The 19,973-nt window shown below is 44.1% G+C and overlaps 1 protein-coding gene across 4 annotated transcripts in view; it reads right to left on the reverse strand.

Annotated features, from left to right (window-relative positions):
* Window positions 1–19,973, reverse strand: part of piezo1 (piezo type mechanosensitive ion channel component 1 (Er blood group)) — a 334,545-nt gene that overhangs the window by 36,806 nt on the left and 277,766 nt on the right. For 3 of the 4 annotated variants that reach the window (XM_067998049.1, XM_067998050.1, XM_067998046.1), the window contains 7 exons: window positions 19,649–19,729; window positions 17,053–17,225; window positions 16,499–16,629; window positions 8,676–8,873; window positions 7,729–7,987; window positions 5,805–5,993; window positions 4,598–4,784 (listed from right to left, as the gene is read on the reverse strand). In XM_067998049.1, the coding sequence (XP_067854150.1) occupies window positions 4,598–4,784; window positions 5,805–5,993; window positions 7,729–7,987; window positions 8,676–8,873; window positions 16,499–16,629; window positions 17,053–17,225; window positions 19,649–19,729 (1,218 nt within the window). The remainder of the gene's footprint in view (window positions 1–4,597; window positions 4,785–5,804; window positions 5,994–7,728; window positions 7,988–8,675; window positions 8,874–16,498; window positions 16,630–17,052; window positions 17,226–19,648; window positions 19,730–19,973) is intronic. The other variant, XM_067998048.1, reaches the window with a different exon arrangement.

Below are 19,973 nucleotides of genomic sequence, written 5' to 3' on the forward strand. Positions count from 1 at the left end.
CGTAACTTAACCCTTGAAGTCCGGGTATCATTCTAGTAAACCTACGCTGCACTCCCTCCTAGGCCAATATGTCCTTCCGAAGGTGCGGTGCCCAGAACTGCTCAAAGTACTCCAGGTGCGGTCTAACCAGGGTTTTGTATAGCTGCAGCATAACTTCTGCCCCCTTGTACTCTAGTCCTCTAGATATAAAGGCCAGCATTCCATTAGCCGCCTTGATTATTTTCTGCATCTGTTCATGACACTTCAATGATCTATGTACCTGAACCCCCAAGTCCCTTTGGACATCCACTGCTTTTAAACTTTTTACCATTTACAAAGTACCCTGTTCTATCCTTTTTTGATCCAAAGTGGATGACTTCACATTTGCCTACATTGAATTCCATTTGCCACAGTTTTGCCCATTCACCTAATCCATCAATATCGCTTTGTAATTTTATGTTTTCATCTACACTGCTTACAATGCCACCAATCTTTGTGTCATCGGCAAACTTAGATATGAGACTTTCTATGCCTTCATCTAAGTCGTTAATAAATATTGTGAATAATTGAGGCCCCAAGACAGATCCCTGCGGGACTCCACTAGTCACATCCTGCCAATGTGAGTACCTACCCATTATCCCTCCTCTCTGTCGCCTTTCCCTCAGCCAACTTCCTAACCAAGTCCATACTTTTCCCTCGATTCCATGGGCTTCTACCTTAGCTAACAGTGTCATATGTGGGACTTTACCAAATGCCTTCTGGAAGTCCATATAAATAACATCCATTGACATTCCCCTGTCCACTACTTTAGTCACCTCTTCAAAAAATTCAATCAGGTTTGTCAGGCACGACCTACCTTTCACAAATCCATGCTGGCTCTCTCTGATTAACTGAAAATTCTCGAGGTGTTCAGTCACCCTATCCTTAATTATAGACTCCAGCATTTTCCCCACAACAGATGTTAGGCTAACTGGTCTATAATTCCCTGGTTTCCCTCTCTCTCCTTTCTTAAAAAGCGGAGTGACATGCAATTTTCCAATCTAGATGGACAGTTCCTGAATCTAGAGTACTTTGTAAGATTATAGTTAGTGCATCTGCAATGTGCTCACCTACTTCCTTTAAAACCCTGGGATGGAAACCATCTGGTCCTGGGGATTTGTCACTCTTTAATGCTATTATTTTCTTCATTACTGTTGCTTTACTTATGTTAATTTTATCGAGTCCCTGTCCCCGATTCAATATTAGTTTTCTTGGGATTTCCGGCAAGCTATCCTCTTTTTCTACTGTAAATACTGACGCAAAGTAATCGTTCAACATGTCCGCCATTTCCCCATTGTCAATGACAACATCACCACTTTCAGTTTTTAAGGGACCAATACTGCTCCTGACCACCCTCTTTTTCCTAATATAACTATAAAAGTTCTTCATATTGGTTTTGAAAACCCTTGCAAGTTTCTTTTCATACTCTCTTTTTGTAGCTCTTACTATCTGTTTTGTGACCCTTTGTTGATCTTTGTATCTTTCCCATTTGCCAGGATCTGTGCCATTTTTTGCCTTTTTGTATGCCCTTTCCTTATGTCTTATGGTGTCCCTTATCTCTTTAGTTGTCCATGGCTTTTTTTTTGGCAAGTAGAGTTCTTGCCCCTCAGGAGTATAAACCGATTCTGTATCACGTTAAATGTTTCTTTAAACATTTCCCACTGATCATCAGTCGTTTTACCCATTAACAGATTTGCCCAGTTTACTGTGGACGGTCTCTGTCTCATCCCATTGAAGTCGGCCTTACCCAAGTCTAGAATCTCAGCAGCTGATTCACTTTTTTCCCTTTCAAACACTACTTTGAACTCGATCATGTTATGGCAGATGCAATACAATATTGGAAAATGTGAGGTTATGCACTTTGGCAGGAAAAATCAGAGAGCAAGTTATTATCGTAATGGCGAGAAACTGGAAAGTACTGCAGTTCAAAGGGATCTGGGGGTCCTAGTGCAAGAAAATCAAAAAGTTAGTATGCAGGTGCAGCAGGTGACCAAGAAGGCCAACGGAATGTTGGCTTTTATTGCTTGGGGGATAGAATATAAAAACAGGGAGGTATTGCTGCAGTTATATAAGATATTGGTGAGACCGCACCTGGAATACTGCATACAGTTTTGGTGTCCATACTTAAGAAAAGACATACTTGCTCTCGAGGCAGTACAAAGAAGGTTCACTCGGTTAATCCCGGGGATGAGGGGTGGACATATGAGGAGAGGTTGAGTAGATTGGGACTCTACTCATTGGAGTTCAGAAGAATGAGAGGCAATCTTATTGAAACATATAAGATTGTGAAGGGGCTTGATCGGGTGGATGCGGTAAGGATGTTCCCAAGGATGGGTGAAACTAGAACTAGGGGGCATAATCTTAGAATAAGAGGCTGCTCTTTCAAAACTGAGATGAGGAGAAACTTCTTCACTCAGAGGGTAGTAGGTCTGTGGAATTTGCTGCCCCAGGAAGCTGTGGAAGCTACATCATTAAATAAATTTAAAACAGAAATAGACAGTTTCCTAGAAGTAAAGGGAATTAGGGGTTACGGGGAGCGGGCAGGAAATTACTCACCAATAACCTGCTCACCGATGCTCAGTTTGGGTTCCACCAGGACCACTCGGCTCCAGACCTCATTACAGCCTTGGTCCAAACATGGACAAAAGAGCTGAATTCCAGAGGTGAGGTGAGAGTGACTGCCCTTGACATCAAGGCAGCATTTGACAGAGTGTGGCACCAAGGAGCCCTAGTAAAATTGAAGTCAATGGGAATCAGGGGGAAAACTCTCCAGTGGCTGGAGTCATACCTAGCACAAAGGAAGATGGTAGTGGTTGTTGGAGGCCAATCGTCTCAGCCCCAGGGCATTGCTGCAGGAGTTCCTCAGGGCAGTGTCCTAGGCCCAACCATCTTCAGCTGCTTCATCAATGACCTTCCCTCCATCATAAGGTCAGAAATGGGGATGTTCGCTGATGACTGCACAGTGTTCAGTTCCATTCGCAACCCCTCAGATAATAAAGCAGTCCGAGCCTGCATGCAGCAAGACCTGGACAACATCCAGGCTTGGGCTCATAAGTGGCAAGTAACATTCGCGCCAGATAAGTGCCAGGCAATGACCATCTCCAACAAGAGAGAGTCTAACCACCTCCCCTTGACATTCAACGGCATTACCATCGCCGAATCCCCCACCATCAACATCCTGGGGGTCACCATTGACCAGAAACTTAACTGGACTAGCCATATAAATACTGTGGCTACGAGAGCAGGTCAGAGGCTGGGTATTCTGCGGCGAGTGACTCACCTCCTGACTCCCCAAAGCCTTTCCACCATCTACAAGGCACAAGTCAGGAGTGTGATGGAATACTCTCCACTTGCCTGGATGAGTGCAGCTCCAACAACACTCAAGAAGCTCGACACCATCCAAGATAAAGCAGCCCGCTTGATTGGCACCCCATCCACCACTCTAAACATTCACTCCCTTCACCACCGGCGCACTGTGGCTGCAGTGTGCACCATCCACAGGATGCACTGCAGCAACTCGCCAAGGCTTCTTCGACAGCACCTCCCAAACCCGCGACCTCTACCACCTAGAAGGACAAGAGCAGCAGGCGCATGGGAACACCACCACCTGCACGTTCCCCTCAAAGTCACACACCATCCCGACTTGGAAATATATCGCCGTTCCTTCATTGTCGCTGGGTCAAAATCCTGGAACTCCCTTCCTAACAGCATTGTGGGAGAACCGTCACCACACGGACTGCAGCGGTTCAAGAAGGCGGCTCACCACCACCTTCTCGAGGGCAATTAGGGATGGGCAATAAATGCTGGCGTCGCCAGCGACGCCCTCATCCCGTGAACGAATAAAAAAAAAAATTGGACATGAATTTAGATTTGAGGTTAGGATCAGATCAGCCATGATCTTATTGAATGGCGGAGCAGGCTCGAGGGGCCGATTGGCCTACTCCTGCTCCTATTTCTTATGTTCTTATAATCGCTATTGGATAGATGTTCATGCACAGTCAAGCTGTTAACTAAATCTGGTTCATTACTCATTACTAAATCTAGTATGGCTTGCCCCCATGTTGCTTCTAAGACATACTGCTTCCTTCTGGAAACTTTCCTTATGTGGATATTGGATGAGAACATAATTGTACTCTCCTGTGATGCCCCATGTTTAAGAGCCTGGCAACACCATGTAAACTCACATTTGAAAAATAGTCACTTGATTAAGGTACTGAAGAGTAACCAACATCTGTGGAACTGTAGCCCAACAAGAATACATACTTTCAGGAGAGAAGGGGAAAAATTGACAAAATTCATCCAAAAGTTTAAAAAGAAAAAAAGCTAATGAAAGCCTAGACTCACAGAAGACAAAAGCGTTCAGAGAACAAATATATTATACTACTCCAGTGTAGTTTACTCTTTTGACATGGGGATTAAAAGGTTCAACACAAACCATCTCTTACAGAATTAACTCAGATGTGTGCAACGAAACTTCTCATCAGTTTTCAGTGGATGCAACATCTCACTAAAGACTGGATTAAATTTGTAATATGTAGTGTTATCATGTCTGGCAGCATTGTTTCTAATAACTTCTAACCTTTGGTTTGTTTTCTCCTCCTGAACTGGAATCTGGTCTTTCTTAATTCCTGCGCTGGTTGCAAGACAGAAACTTGGTCATCTGCAGTTGCATCTTGGTTTGCTTCTTGTGATTTCTGTATGGCCTCCTTTTCTTTCATATCATCCTTTTTCTTTTGATCCTCCTGATCTTCCCACAGTCCATACCGCTAGAAATTGTAGAGTTGTAGAGAATTACAACATTTACAAGTGGTGGAAAAATCAATGCTTTCCTTATACTATCTCTGGATTAAAAAATCAAGTAAAACAATCCACCTTCATTTTTTCAGTAGATTTTACTACATCTCAATGAAATTCAGTAAATATTTTTAATATATATGTGTCTATTGAAGTTATTTGTCTAGAAATCGGTTTGCACCGGGAACAATTCCTGCACCAGAACAGGTAGGCCAAAGACACACCCGATATTGGGCCTCAGGCCTCATTTCCACAAAACCGGTGAGGTGCAGACACCAGCTGGGCATCCCCAGGTGAAGAGGATTTCAGATTCGGGCTGCTGTATCGCTGAAAGTGGCCTGCTTGTAGGTCCTGGAGGCCTGGGCCGGGGGGGGGGGGTGGTGCTGGGGGCCGGGGGGGGGAAGCGATCAGGATTGGGGGGGGGGGTGATTGGGAGATGGAGGGGGCAATCAGGAGGGGAAGAGGGCCAATCGGGGAGCCACATTGCAAATTTGGGAAGAGACCACCAAGACCTGATTTTACTTCTGCCAGTTTCAGGCGGTAGAGAGATCTGAACAATTTAAATTATGCTCGGGCCTCACACCAAGAAGTGCTTGGGGGACCCCTGCCCACTCCGCACCCCTCACACCCCAAATGCTCTCTAAGTTAAAATTGGGGCTCCTGTGTCTATTCTGGTGGGAACTCCCAACTTTGCAAAATTTGGACTCAGTGAAAACTGCCAAAAAGATTATTTCTGTTTATTGCAAATGATCTCAATTCATCAGGTTTATAGCAGGAAAAAGGAACCTTTTTGCTCTCATTATTCTGCCCTCACTTGCCACCATAAACAAGAGATCAATATCCAATGGATTTCTGTCACAATATGGCAGTGTGCCACATGTGTTAGACCAGAACAGCATATTTTAAAAGCACATTTCACCATATTCGTGTACAGTAATGCTATGTTTCAAATCACTGTTGTATCAGTAATATTGAAAGTTAATATGTCCAACCTTTAGCAGTGACTGATGGAACAGAAGTGCCAGTAGCTGAATCAGATCATATTTAACAAAACCATCCGTCTTCTCCAATCCAAGGATACGTGGTGGGAAGAATGGTTTGTCTTCATAAACTGAAATGACATAGTGGCTATTCCAAGGGAAGAATCCAAACTGGAATAAGTACTTAACAACCACCATCACCTGCAAAGCCAAATGAAAGCAGGTCACATATGAACCAAGATATTTATACTTGCATGAAAATTGTGAAAATTTGAAATACTGAATATAATGAAGGAAAACAAGAAAATATCACAGGGGTTATGTCGACTGATGCCTACAGTGATCTTCATGATAAATATTTTACTCAATGACAAACCCACAAAACAAACCAGAGTGCAACAAGTTCAGGGATTTGAAATTAAACTCAAACACAAATAGCATTTTACAGGCAATGCAGTATTTTTGACTTACAGGGCATGATTTTAGCTCGGAGTTGGGAACCCAGAGCGTCCATAGATATTTGCGTGGGGAACCCAAAAGCCAAATGAGTGCACGCAATCTGCGATCGCAACTCAACTGAAGGTAAGTATTTGTGCTTCCGAGTTTACATGCGCCTGTCAGAAGGGAAAGGAACCGCGAATCGGAGGGGCGGGAGGAATGGAGAGAGAGACGGGGGCCGTGAAAGAAATCGTAGGGGTGGGGGGAGGTGGGGGAGACATGGACAACATCGGGTGGGTCACCAATGGGGGAGTGGGGGTCCAACATCAAGGGGAAGGGGGGAAATCCAGCATCGGGTGGGGGGTGAGGGGAGGATTCAGCATTGATGGTGCGGGGGGGGGGGTTGCCGACCGCAGGGTCCGATCATGTCAGGTGAGCTTATTGGGCCTGGATGAAGCACTCCTGCTCCTCTGGGCCCACAAGCAGTGAAATAAAGGCACTCACATCATGGATCCGGCCCTTTCCATCTGCTTTCATCTGACATGAATCAGAAGCAATGGGAAACCCGAACAGGTAAGATTAAATTTGTTTGACATTCCTAATACACTAAAAATTAAATGCCACAACTATCTCAATGAGGTACATTGCCCCTTTAAGTATTGGCCTGCTGGCTTTAAGTGGGGGCGGGACTTCCGGGTTTCTGTCGCGCACACGCATCCAAATGTGCCTGGGTTAAACCCGGAAGTGGGCACGTTGGAGCCAAGATGTGGTCCTGCTCCAAAAATCAACTATTTTACTGCCCACCCGCCCCCAACCCACCCATTCTTGGGGGTTAAAATTAGTCACTGTTGTAATGTAGGGAATTGCACTAGCCAATTTGCACACATATGTCCCACAAACAACAATGAGATAAATGACACTATTTGAGGAAGTGCAAAGGGGTTCTCTTCTCAAACAGTGTCATTGGATCTTTTACATCCACCTGAGAGGACAGATGGGGCCTCGGTTTAAAGTCTCATCCTAAAGATGGCAGCTCGGACAGTTCAGCACTCCCTCAGTACTGTGCTGAAGTGTCAGCCTAGATTATGTGCTCAAGTCTCTGGAGAGAGGCTTGAATTATATAGTGGTATAAACTGGGCGACATGGACATGTTGGGCCGAAGGGCCTGTTTCCATGTTGTAAACTTCTATGATTCTATGAATTCACGACTTTCTAACTCAGAAGCGAGATTGCTACTACTGAGCCAACGCTGACACCTCGTATGTGAATCACATAGTGCTATAGTGGATGTTTCAATCAAAATACAATTGCATTCTGCATAACTCCATACATCATGCATCTGGACATTATTTATCTTAACACACAGGAAAACTGCTAAAATCATTGTGACTTTTAAGCTGAAAATTACAATAATTTTTAAATGACACCTCAGCACACATAAAACTTCATAATACATAAATTTGTAGTGTGAAGAATACGCAATACTCCTAAAGCTCACCTCAGTGTAGATGATTGCTGTCATCCAAAATCGTTTGCTAGGCCTAGGAATGGAAAGCATTGCCCAGAGGAACATAAGGATGGGAAGGAAGAGTGTGATTACAGAGGCAGAGATCATATTGTTCAAGATAATGATGAAGTAGCAGGTTAACTCTGAATTTGCAGCAATGACATTATACACAGCAAACACCAGTTTCAAAAATCGGTTCTGGGATTGGTAAAACTTCTCCGATTCTTCCAACTCTTCAATGGAAAAATGGCTTAAAAAGATAGAAACAAAGATATTAATGTTAAAATTAGTAATGTTTTTTGCCCACTTTTTAAGAATTTTTATCCATGTAAGATTCATGCACCATACACACTCCCCTAAGAGGGCATGCAACAACCTGTTCCTTATGTCTTTCCACAATTTTCTGTTAGTAGTGTTTGGGTGTCATATCTTAGTGCACTATATTAATCATTACACATATTGTAAATAGAACTATTCCATTTGGAGGTTTGAGTTTTTGAGTTAAATATTGTTAATGTGAGCATTTATTTTGTATTGCACTGTGCTGTATGGTTATTTTAACAAGGCAATTCATGATTATAACAGGGCTGAGAAAAGAAACCAAAGCTAATTTTCAATGATTTCCTATGATCAGAACAAAAATGAAAGCAAGAATTGCAACTAAATCTTGCCCCAAAAGAAGACAATTGTTTAATTGACTTCCAACCTGCAATTTCATTGTAAGTTTTCTGTTAAAGTAGGACAAAATATACAATTAGGACCTTTGCAAAGCTGTATTACTGAAAGGGAAATTTGTTAATCTCTTCGAGTCAGGGTAGTAGTCCAAGTTAAAGTAGGACATCCGGCAACTTATTGAATTTGGCTCTGTTTTGACCACACATACACACGGTCTGAATAAAACTATAATTTCTAAAATTGGCTCCTTTTCAATTTTATACCTGCATTCAAGCAGCTCACTGGCCGTTCTGGTGCGGGTAATAGGCTGAACAGTTATCTCCTCCGAGATTGTGACAATCTCGGCTGACTCCAGTGAATCCACAGTCAAACTCTGTTCTTCGATGTTTGAGTTTGTGCCGCAATCAGGAACCGATTCCGGGAATTCCCCTTCATCGTGGATCAACTCTTTTTCAGAACTACTGAATAAAAAAAGAACTGATGTCATGAAATGGGACTGCAAAAATTGTTTCTTACACTTCATTATAGAGCTGATTTTCTGATCTGCATTACTAGTGGTGCCAGCAAAGATTGGCAGAGCCGGAGCAAAGAATGTGGGCGATAAGCTCAAGGCACAACGTGCTCAAAGTATGTTTTCTTCCAACCAAGAAAAAATTGTATCTAATAGTGCTCTTTTCTGGAAGAGACTCATTAAAGGCCCCAAAATCTTGAGTACAGGAGCAAGGATGTCTTACTGCAGTTATACAGGGCCTTGGAGAGACCACACCTGGAGTATTGTGTGCAGTTTTGGTCTCCTTACCTAAGAAAGTATATACTTGGTATTGATGGAGTGCAGCGAAGGTTCACCAGACTGATCCCTGGGATGGCCAGGATTCTGATAGGGGTAGACAGACTGGATGCAGGGAGAATGTTTCCCCTGGCTGGGGGGGTCTGGAACGAGGGGTCACAGTATCAGGATACGGGGTAGGACATTTAGGACTGAGGTGAGGAGAAATTTCTTCACTCAGGGCGATGAACCTGTGGAATTCTCTACCACAGAAGGCTGTGGAGGCCAAGTCACTGAATATATTTAAGAAAAAGGAGATAGATAGATTTCTAGACACAAAAAGCATCAAGGGGTATGAGGAGAGAGCAGGAATATGGTATTGAGATAGAGGATCAGCCATGATCATATTGAATGGCGGAGCAGGTTTGAAGGGCCGAATAGCCTACTCCTGCTCCTATTTTCTATGTTTCTATGTTTAAATCGGTGCTTGGGCTTGAGCTATTTACAATCTATATTAATGACTTAGATGAAGGGACCGAGTGTAAGATATCCAAGTTTGCTGATGATACAAAGCTAGGTGGGAAAGTAAGCTGTGCGGAGGACATATAGAGTCTGCAAAGGGATATAGACAGGTTAAGTGAGTCGGCAAGTGAGTGGCAAATGGAGTATAATGTGGGGAAATGTGAGGTTATTCACTTTGGTAGGAAGAATAGAAAAACAGAATATTTTTTTAATTGGTGAGAAACTATTAAATGTTGGTGTTCAGAGAGGCTTCATACAATCATAGAAAGGTTACAGCATGGAAGGAGGCCACTCGGCCCATCGAGTCCGTGCCGGCTTTATGCAAGAGCAATCCAGCTAGTCCCACTCCCCCGCCCTATCCCCGTAGCCCTGCAAATTTTTTCCTTTCAAGTACTTATCCAGTTCCCTTTTGAAAGCCATGATTGAATCTGCCTCCACCACCCCCTCGGGCAGTGCATTCCAGATCCTAACCACTCGCTGTGTAAAAAAGTTTTTCCTCATGTCACCTTTGGTTCTTTTACTAATCACCTTAAATCTATGTCCTCCGCTTCTTGACCCTTCCACCAATGGGAACAGTTTCTCTCTATTTATTCTGTCCAGACCCTTCATGATTTTGAACACCTCTATCAAATCTCCTCGCAACCGTCTCTGTTCCAAGGGGAACAAACCCAGCTTCTCCAGTCTATCCACGTAACTAAAGCCCCTCATCCCTGGAATCATTCTAGTAAATCTCTTCTGCACCCTCTCGAAGGTCTTCACATCTTTCTTGAAGTGCAGTGTCCACTGGACACAATATTCCAGTTGTGGCCGAACCAGTGTTTTATAAAGGTTCATCATGACTTCCATACTTTTGTATGCTACGGGCTCGATTTTGAATGGGTGGCGGGATGGCAACCGGGGGGGGGTCAATAAACGCAACTAATAAAATCCTACCGTTTCCCACGCGGTCGCAAGTTAATTGGCCCTTTACATGGCTTCCGGGTGTGCGGTCCGAAACCTGAGCAGTGGGCGGACTGCGCACTTGCATGACAGGCTGTCAACTGGAGCAGCTCTATTTAAAGGGCCATTGCTCATGGCTTTTGCTGCAGCAAACATCAAAAAGCACACAATATGGAGCAGCACAGGGGCAAGGCTGCTCCAAGGTTCAATGATGCCTCTTTGCAGCAGCTACTGGACGGGGTGAGGAGGAAGGAAGTCTTTTACCCCATGGACGGAAGGAAGTGCCCTGCTACTACCACCAAGAAGGCCTGGCTCGAGGTGGCAGAGGAGGTCACCAGCAGCAGCAACATATCCCGCACCTGGGTCCAGTACAGGAAGTGCTTCAGTGACCTAACTAGGTCAGCAGAAGTGAGTACACTTATTGATTCTCCTGCATTCCGTGTTCCACATCATCGACCCCTCCCCACCAACTCATTCTCCACTGCCAAGACTACTCCATCACATCACTCCTCACACCCACTTAAGGCTCATCCTCAACTTACCTTCACTGCCTGAGCACTTCCTCACCTCCCCATTAGTCACCCCACTACCACCACTCACCCCAATCCTCATCCAATGTGATGGCTCTGTCTCATTCTCACCCTCTGATGCATCTCTTTCACGGTCAGCCTCACCTAAAGCAATGCATTCATAGGATGACGACTTCACCATCACTCATTCACATGTCTGTACTTTCTCCTCTTCTAGATGAGAGCGCACAATGCACACGAGAGGGCGAGGACTGGAGGGGGGCCACAGCAAATAGTGGTCCTCACAGACACAAAGCAGGAGGCCCTGCAGATCAGCCGCACCCTCGAGTGCCTGTCTGTCGGGGACGCCGAGACTGGCACCCCACAAAGGTCTGGTGACACAACTTTAACATTCATCACACACAACATGAATTGATGTTAACAATGATTGGCATATTGAACACTTCAGTATGCTCATCGCAGCATGACACATCTGTGATGATACTTAATATTGCCTTCTGTTCTCTTACAGGCCATTCAACGACCATAGTGATGGCGGAAGGCGATTCCTCAGAGGACCTGCCAGCCTCTGAGGGGGCACCATCAGATCTTAGTGAGCCATCCACCAGCGCAGATACTTACACTTTGGTGGGTCCTAGTAGTCAGTTAGTTGGGTTGGCACCTGCTGAGTCAACGCACACAAGTGAACATGAGCAGACACTGGTGGCAAGGGCAGCTGTGGAGAGTCCACGTCGGTGGGCGCACTCCTCTCCAGGCTCTGCTCAGCTGGGCATAGATGCTGAACCCCGGGGACCATCCTTTAAAAGGAGAATGATCGAAGGACAGCAGCACATTTGCGAGGTACTGGAACAGCTGCCATGCGCACTCTCCACAATAGCGCAGATGATGGAGGAGTCCAACTCCTGTATTAGTGGAATGGTGGCACAGGTATGGGAAGAATCTCTGAGATAGCGTCACAGGGACGCGAGCAACCGTCTGAGATAGTTTTGCGCGTAACTGCGGAAATGTCTGAGATAGTGTCGCAGGTAAGTGCAGAAATATCTGCGATGGAGAGAAGGCTAGCCTCTGTTGAGCTTCAAGCACGGCTCACAAACGAGTCTATTCAGGGCCTGACAATGGCTGTTCGGACTCGGTGAACAACATTCTGCTGCCTTAAACAGGCAGACTGATATACAGAAGTGGCCTTACAAGGCATCATTCATGTCTTCCAAATAGAACTCCAGCAGGGTGGTAGGAGTGATGTGGGCCTGGCCCAGGAGAGGGATGATGGCGAAAGGGTACATGGTAGTGGGGACGTCACTCAAAGTGCTCCCACGTCTCACCCGTTACCCCCCTCTCAACCAGTACCCGCAATGCTGCCACCTCTCCAGGTGGCCGGGTCTGCCCCTGCACTGGTGCACATGGAGAAGTCTTTGGAGGGGCCCTCACGGGCTCCAAAACCCAGAGGGCGTAGGCCGAAAGCATCCAAGCAGTCAGGGCATGAACACGAGCAACCTGCCACTACCTCTGCTGCAGCCACAGAGATGCACCAGGTAGAAGCGGTAGGAAGAGAAAGGCTAAGATTTTGTGATCACGAAGGGTATGCACAAGGGTATCTGATGGACTGTCATGTTTTTCCTTTATGTTTGGTCTTTGTTATATTCACATTAAATGTTATCATTCTCAGCACTACTTTCACGTCTTGCCCATTCTTGACTGGCTTTTGTGATTGCGCCCTTTCATGAGGTTCACCATGAACGGCGACACTTGATGTCACCCATTGGGTCACTTTACACTCTACACTTTATGTGTTGTTGCAGGACTGTTTTGTGCAGTGTTGGGGGGGGGGGGGGGGGCGGGGGTGGTGGGCACTGGTCTTTCCAGGTGGTGTGATGACTGGACTCTTCACACTTTCTGATGTTAGGAGAAACGTTCACATATCAGTGACTCCCTGGCCTCATGAGCAGCTAGGTGACTTGCTGATCTGGCCATGGGTTCGTCCGCCTCCTCCTCCTCTTCCTCCCCCACCTCCTCAATGTGGATGCCAGATGTGGATGGGGCCTCCTCAAGCGGCACCCCTCTCTGTTATGCCATGATGTGCAGATCACAAAACACTACTGTAATGCATCCCACTCTCTCTGGTGCATATTGAAGCACTCCCCCAGAACGATCAAGGCACCTAAATCACATCTTGAGCAGCCCTATAAGCATGCTCAATTGTAGACCTGGTGGCAACGTGGCTGTTGTTGTATCAACGCTGTTGCTCGGTGATGGGGTGCCTCAGAGGTGTCATGAGGCACGTGTGCAGGGGCTATCCCTTGTCCCCGAGGAGCCAGCCCTTGAGGGTGTTTGGTGCGTGGAAGAGGCCGAGGATGTTGGATTCCCTCAGAACGAAGGAATCGTGGCAGCTGCCAGGGAATCTGACGCACATGTGAAGGAATCTTTTGCGGTGGTCACAAATGAGCTGAGTGTTGATGGAGTGATATCCCTTTCTGTTGATGAATAATCTTGGCTCGTGTGGAGGTGCTGGTATTGCTATATGGGTGCAATCAATGGGAAGCCAGCCACAGAGTGGAATCCTACTGCCCTCTCCGTTTGGCTGAGGTTGTCCATGGGGAAGTTGGCATATTGCGAGGCTCTGCGAAACAAGCAGCTGATGACATGCCTTATACACTTTTGTGCAGACACTGAGACCCCCTGGCGATGTTCCCGGTAGCACCCTGGAATGATCCGGAGGCGAAGAAGTTGAGGGCAGTGGTGGCTTTAACAGCAACGGGTAATGAGATACCGCCAGGCCCAGCCGGGAGCAGCTCAGCATGGAGGAGGCCTCAGATGTCTTCGACTACCTGGTGACTCACTCTGAGCCTCCGTATGCACTGCTCCTCAGAGAGACACCTGAGTGCCCTGCTGCAATAACTTACCATTCATACCCATCTGTCAAACAGGCATTTAAATGTCCAACTGGCTGCTGCCTGACACACGTCTCCTTGAACATGGAGTGTTTCCCACAGCATGGGAAACACGCTGAGGTTGAATTGAAATCGCACCCCTGCCTCAATCTCCACAAAAGTAATGACTTCAACAAGATTAACGATGTGAATAAGTGGTTTAAGTATCGTCTCGCCAGCTTCCGAACCCGCTCGGGATTTTCACCCCCAGCGCACCTGCAATTTGATTTCAGAATTGAGCCCTATGCCTCTATTTATAAAGCCCAGGATTCCGTATGCTTTTTAAACCGCTTTCTCAACCTGCCCTGCCACCTTCAATGATTTGTCCACATATACCCCTAGATCTCCCTGTTCCTGCACCCCTTTTAGAGTTGTGCCTTCTAGTTTTTATTGCCTCTCCTCATTCTTCCTACTGAAATGTATCACTTCACATTTTTCTGCGTTAAATTTCATCTGCCACCAGCCTGTCTATATCCTCTTGAAGTCTATCAATATCCTCCTCAATGTTTACTACCATTCCAGGTTTTGTGTCATTGAAAATTGTGCCCTGTACACCCAAGTCCAAGCCATTAATATATATCAAGAAAACAGTGGTCCCAGCACCGACCCCTGGGGAACACCACTGTACACCTCCCTCCAGTCCGAAAAACAACCATTCACCACTACGCTCGGTTTCTTGTCACTTAGCTAATTAGGTGGATGTCTTCGTACAAGAAACACAAAAAGTTAGTATGCAGGTACAGCAAGCAATTAGGAAGGCAAATGGCATGTTGGCCTTAATTGCAAAGGAGTTGGAGTACAAGAATAAGGAAGTCTTACTACAGTTGTACAGGACATTGGTGAGACCTCAACTGCAGTACTGCGTACAGTTTTGGTCTCCTTATCTAAGGAAGGATATACTTGCCTTAGAGGCGGTGCAATGAAAGTTTACTAGATTCATTCCTGGGATCAGAGGGTTGTCCTATGAGGAGAGATTGAATAGAATGGGCCTATACTCTCTGGAGTTTAGAAGAATGAGAGGTGATCTCTTTGAAACATATAAGATTATGAAGGGGCCTGTCAGGGTAGATGCTGAGAGATTGTTTCCCCTGGCTAGAGAATCTAGAACTAGGGGGCATAATCGCAGGATAAGGGGTCGGCCATTTAAGACTGAGATGGAGAGGAATTTCTTCACGCTGAGGGTTGTGAATCTTTGGAATTCTCTACCTCAGAGGGCTGTGGATGCTGAGTCATTGAATATATTCAAGGCTGAGATGGATAGATTTTTGGACTCTAGGGGAATCAAGGGATATGGGGATCGGGCGGGAAGGTGGAGTTGAGGTCGAAGATCAGCCATGATCTTATTGAATAGTGGAGCAGGCTCGAGGGGCCATATGGCCTACTCCTGCTCCTATTTCTTAGGTTCTTAAAATTAATCAATTAATGTAATGCAATTTCCCGGGTTTCTTGTTGGGAAGGTCTGTTGTGCTCATTTAGCCCATGTAAAATGGGCACTGCTGAAAAGGCACCTGTTGGTCTTTGACAGCTTGTGATCTTAAACATCTGTTGGAGTATCTGTAGCTACATCTTGGATTAGTACTTCCAGCACTTTTTTTCTGCACTAGTCCCGCCTTCATTTTTGCACTTTTTGTTTTATAATCCCTTCATTTTCAGTCTCTGAATTTCTGGGCACTGCAACTTCAAATTGCTGCAACCAAAATTCAGAAGATGAAAATTCTTCTGAAACATAAAAGGAATTCAATTTATTCAGTTACCACTGGTCCTGGCTAAGGTTAATCGATTTTATTGTTTTAGGACACTCTTTGGGGGAGGTTAGAAGACAAAGGTACTTTTCAAATTCTATTTTAAAGTTATGACTAAAGTGGCCCATTTACCTGTTTGTACAGATAGGTTAGACCACCGTGTTCACTAATACACAACACCTTCGCTGATATTATCAAATGATGGCTCAGAGAGTGGGCCCAATTTTCCCCTCTGCTTCTCCAGGCCCCACAAGAAAACATTGGTCCTCCCCTGCCGTGGACTTCCTTCCCCCTCTGATAGTCCGTCACCCCCCCCCCCCCCCGCCCCTCCCAAACACTTACCTTAGTGCCAGGGACCTTTCAATCGGCTCCCCGGTGGCGGCCTCCTGCTGCTCAAAATCCTGCTCCTGTTCGTGGGCCATGTAACTCTTCCCATTGGGTTTGGGCGGGAGACTGACTCCGATTATGTAGATGAGGCTAGAGAATTAAAATCTCCTGGGCCTCACATTCCAGAGAGCTTGTCAGCTTCCCGTCTGTCTTGGCCCCCAGCGGCACCGATCCCGCTCGTCCTTAAAATTGCCCCCTATCCATTATTTTAGTAGAAATTTATATCACAGGAGTCCAAATGACATGCCTATGAATATGTATTTATGCACCTGCCTTGATGTATTGGTGAGCTGTGGACCATTCCCATCTGTTGATTCTTCAGGTTCAGTGTTGTGCACCAGTGTTTGATTACTGTCCTGTGGTGTCTCGTAAAGATCATCTAGAGGTCCTCGTACTTCCTCACCCTGAAAAGGTGGTGGAGATTGGTGGTAAAACAAAAAGTACTGTGTATTAGAAATGTTAGAAAAACTTCAAGCATCAAAATTAAATATATATATAATTTATTCACATTGTATAGTTTGTAGTAATGGTATAAGGAGAAAATTTCTGTTTAAGTCTAAAAAAAATTCAACATTTATCAAAATATTAAACAAAAATGCAATTGTTTCTTGCTTATTTATTCAGTTAAATGTTCATCATTTGGCATCATTTTAAGAGTGGCACAGATTAGGGAACAGGGAGAGGACTTGAAGGTATGGTTGCATTACCATGTTAAGAAGATATATTTTGAACAGAAATTTTTGAGATTGCTTGGTTTTAAGAAAACTGGTTTTGAAGACTTCTCCTGTGAAGAAGTGATTCTCCTACAAGCTGAATCAGTTTCTTACTTGTGCAAGTTTCTGGGTCAACACATGGCGCTCCACCCACAGAACAGTAGATGTATCAAGGTATTGCCTAGCAAGGGCGTTCAGCCACTCTGTCAGTACATCCACCATGGCTAAGAATAGGACCCAGAGAAATCTCAGAATATCCATTATACGCTGAACGACATTGCTCTTAGCTGCAAGACAAAATAGATGCAGGCTGTCATTAGGATTGGTGAGCCATACCAGCATCCCAGTATCGGCAATATATAAAATTATGCCCATTGACAAATTCTGCCCAGAGTCTTGAATTCAGATGTATTTTTTTTGAGATGGGAGGAAGCTTATGCAAAACCAAAAAAACATGTTGTACAAGGTATAATATTTGATAAATGTTTTGGCCATTTTGTACCATCATAGACATCACTGTACATAGTATCCAATTTTTGATTAATTATCTCACCCTAACTCATTTCCTGGATATCAAAGGTTTATTCGAGAACCACAGTACTCTGTGCAATAAATGTACAGTATATTAGTTACAAAAAATCCATCTGCTTTAATTGGATAGATACTTAGATGATGGTCATATATAAGGCAGTGCTTCTCAAACTTTTGGGTTTTGAATACAAGGAATTGGTCTTTAGAAGAGGCACCATTTGGAATTTTTATTGATCCATGTGTATGCAGCTGGTCCTGGGCCAGGTTCAGGTTGCTTGTGATGGTTCTCATGTACACAAGGCTAAGAATTACTGTAAAACTATTCTAGTATAATACTGCATGCTAAAAATACAAGAGTGAAAACTGCTTTAAAGGATTGTACTTAAAAATGTTAGACAATAATGATATTTTGTAAGCTTATAAAGGTGAGAAAACTATCATCTAAAAGTAAGGTGGAGAAAAAAAACATGTAGAGGTTGAGAAGAATTTGTCTAGTCAGGCACACAGGAATGTATATGTTCAAACTTTCCTGGTTTCAGGTTAAATGAATGTTTATGTGTTAGTACCAAAAAAACCCCACCTTAAATGCATTCTTCAAAGTTAATTATTTTTTTCATAATAATTTGCATGATTCTACTTGCAATAATCTCAGTTTATATTTCTGAGCCTGCTCCAAAATTAGAGAGAAAGTTATTGCATGGTTGTACCAGGATTAATGGTCATCGGACCATAAATTGAACACAGCTGGCTCAACAAAGTGAATAAAATTAAAATATTTTTTGACAGAAAGCATCAACATTCCCTAAAATATTGCAAGTAAAAATGGCAAAAAGCAGCAAAAATCAGCAACTTCGAATACAGAAGCGTCTACACATTTTAATTGAGTGCATTCTTCAAAGTTAATTATTTTTTTCATAATAATTTGCATGATTCTACTTGCAATAATCTCAGATTATATTTCTGAGCCTGCTCCAAAATTAGAAAGCTGGCTGCATGTGACCTTTAAGCAAAGTTCTTGTAATGGGCATTCTTTTCTGTTTATTGTTAAGTCCTTGCGATGTAGTCGCTTTCAAATTTGGCTTTGAGAATTGTACACATTTTCATGTGTGGCTGTTATCATGTGTGTCTGATTTTTGGAATCAGAGACATATGATACTCCATTACTTGGTACCTTTCACAGATGATTGGTAAATTGGTTGGTAGCATTTGCACATTTTTTGTGGAGCCAGAGGGTACAAGCAAAGCATATGGTGTTCATGCAGTCATTTCTAATGCATATCCTATACATGATGACGGAAAGATAATTTTGCGAAGATGTCTTCTGTAGTGAACATCAGTGTCTGGGCAAGGAGGTAATGATGTTAATTGCTGAGATTTTTAGCAGTGGCAGAGCCCTCTGTTTTGGAGCTGTGCCACTTGGTCCGTTTACTCAGTGTACTCCAGGGAAGTGTTTTTACCATCTTTGCAAGTTACTGTAATGACTTTGTGAAAGGTACGGTACGTCTAATAAACCTATTAGAGTTCTTTCACAGAGTTTCCGAGGTGGCGACTAGAGGAGAATCAATGGATGTCATTTTTGTGGATTTTCAGAAGGTAGCTGGTGAGCTTCTGGAGGCAACCTTTTGGCATGGTTGGAAACTGCTTGACAGGTAGTGCAGCAGAGTGTTGGGATAAAGGGAGCATTGTCAGATTGGTGGTCAGTAACCAGTGGTGTCCCAAAGAAAGTAGTGCTGGGGTCACAGCTTTTTATTCTAAATATAAATGACCTGGATTTGGGAACAGAGGGCAATATATCTAGATTTGCAGATCACATTAAGTGGGAAGTACAGGTGAAGAGTGTAGAAAATAGCAAAAGGACATAGGTAGATTACTACGTGAATGGTAGAACAATAGCAGATGCAGTTTAACAAAGTGTGATGCAAGACTGGTAGGTGCGATTAAAATCTAAATGGGAAAGCATTGGTTGGGGGGGGGGCGCGTGTACATGAACAAAGGGATTTAGGAGTCCAGGTACATAAATCATTAAAAGCTGGCTTGCTGGTGCAAAAAGTGAACAAGAAGGCTAATAGAATGCTGTAGCACATCAAATCTCATCCTTCAGTCCTCAGAAAGGCAGTGCCCATATTGTGTAAACTGCAAACAACCAGGAACCTTTGTGTAGTTCCAGGTTTCTGCTTACATGGTATTTCTTCTTCTTCTTCCTCTTCATCATCCATAGAAGAGCTTTCCTGTAGTGGTGTTTCTGTTCCTTCTGTTGCCCCTGAAAGATGCAAACGTACATTTACACAAATTAATGCACTCTCTTCCTATCGCAACACATACAACATTGGCTAGGCAATGTTAATATCTCCTATAAAGGTTACTTAACTTCAATCAAAAGTTACTAACAGCAACAAAAAAGCAAAAATTTATAATCTCTAAAAATATCATTTTTTTGTTGGTATTTTCCCTTTGATTATTAGGGAACACACAGCTTAATTTCAAATGTTTGGATATTGTAAATT

Source organism: Heptranchias perlo, chromosome 16 (assembly GCF_035084215.1).
Source record: "Heptranchias perlo isolate sHepPer1 chromosome 16, sHepPer1.hap1, whole genome shotgun sequence".
Classification (NCBI taxonomy): Eukaryota; Metazoa; Chordata; class Chondrichthyes; order Hexanchiformes; family Hexanchidae; genus Heptranchias; species Heptranchias perlo.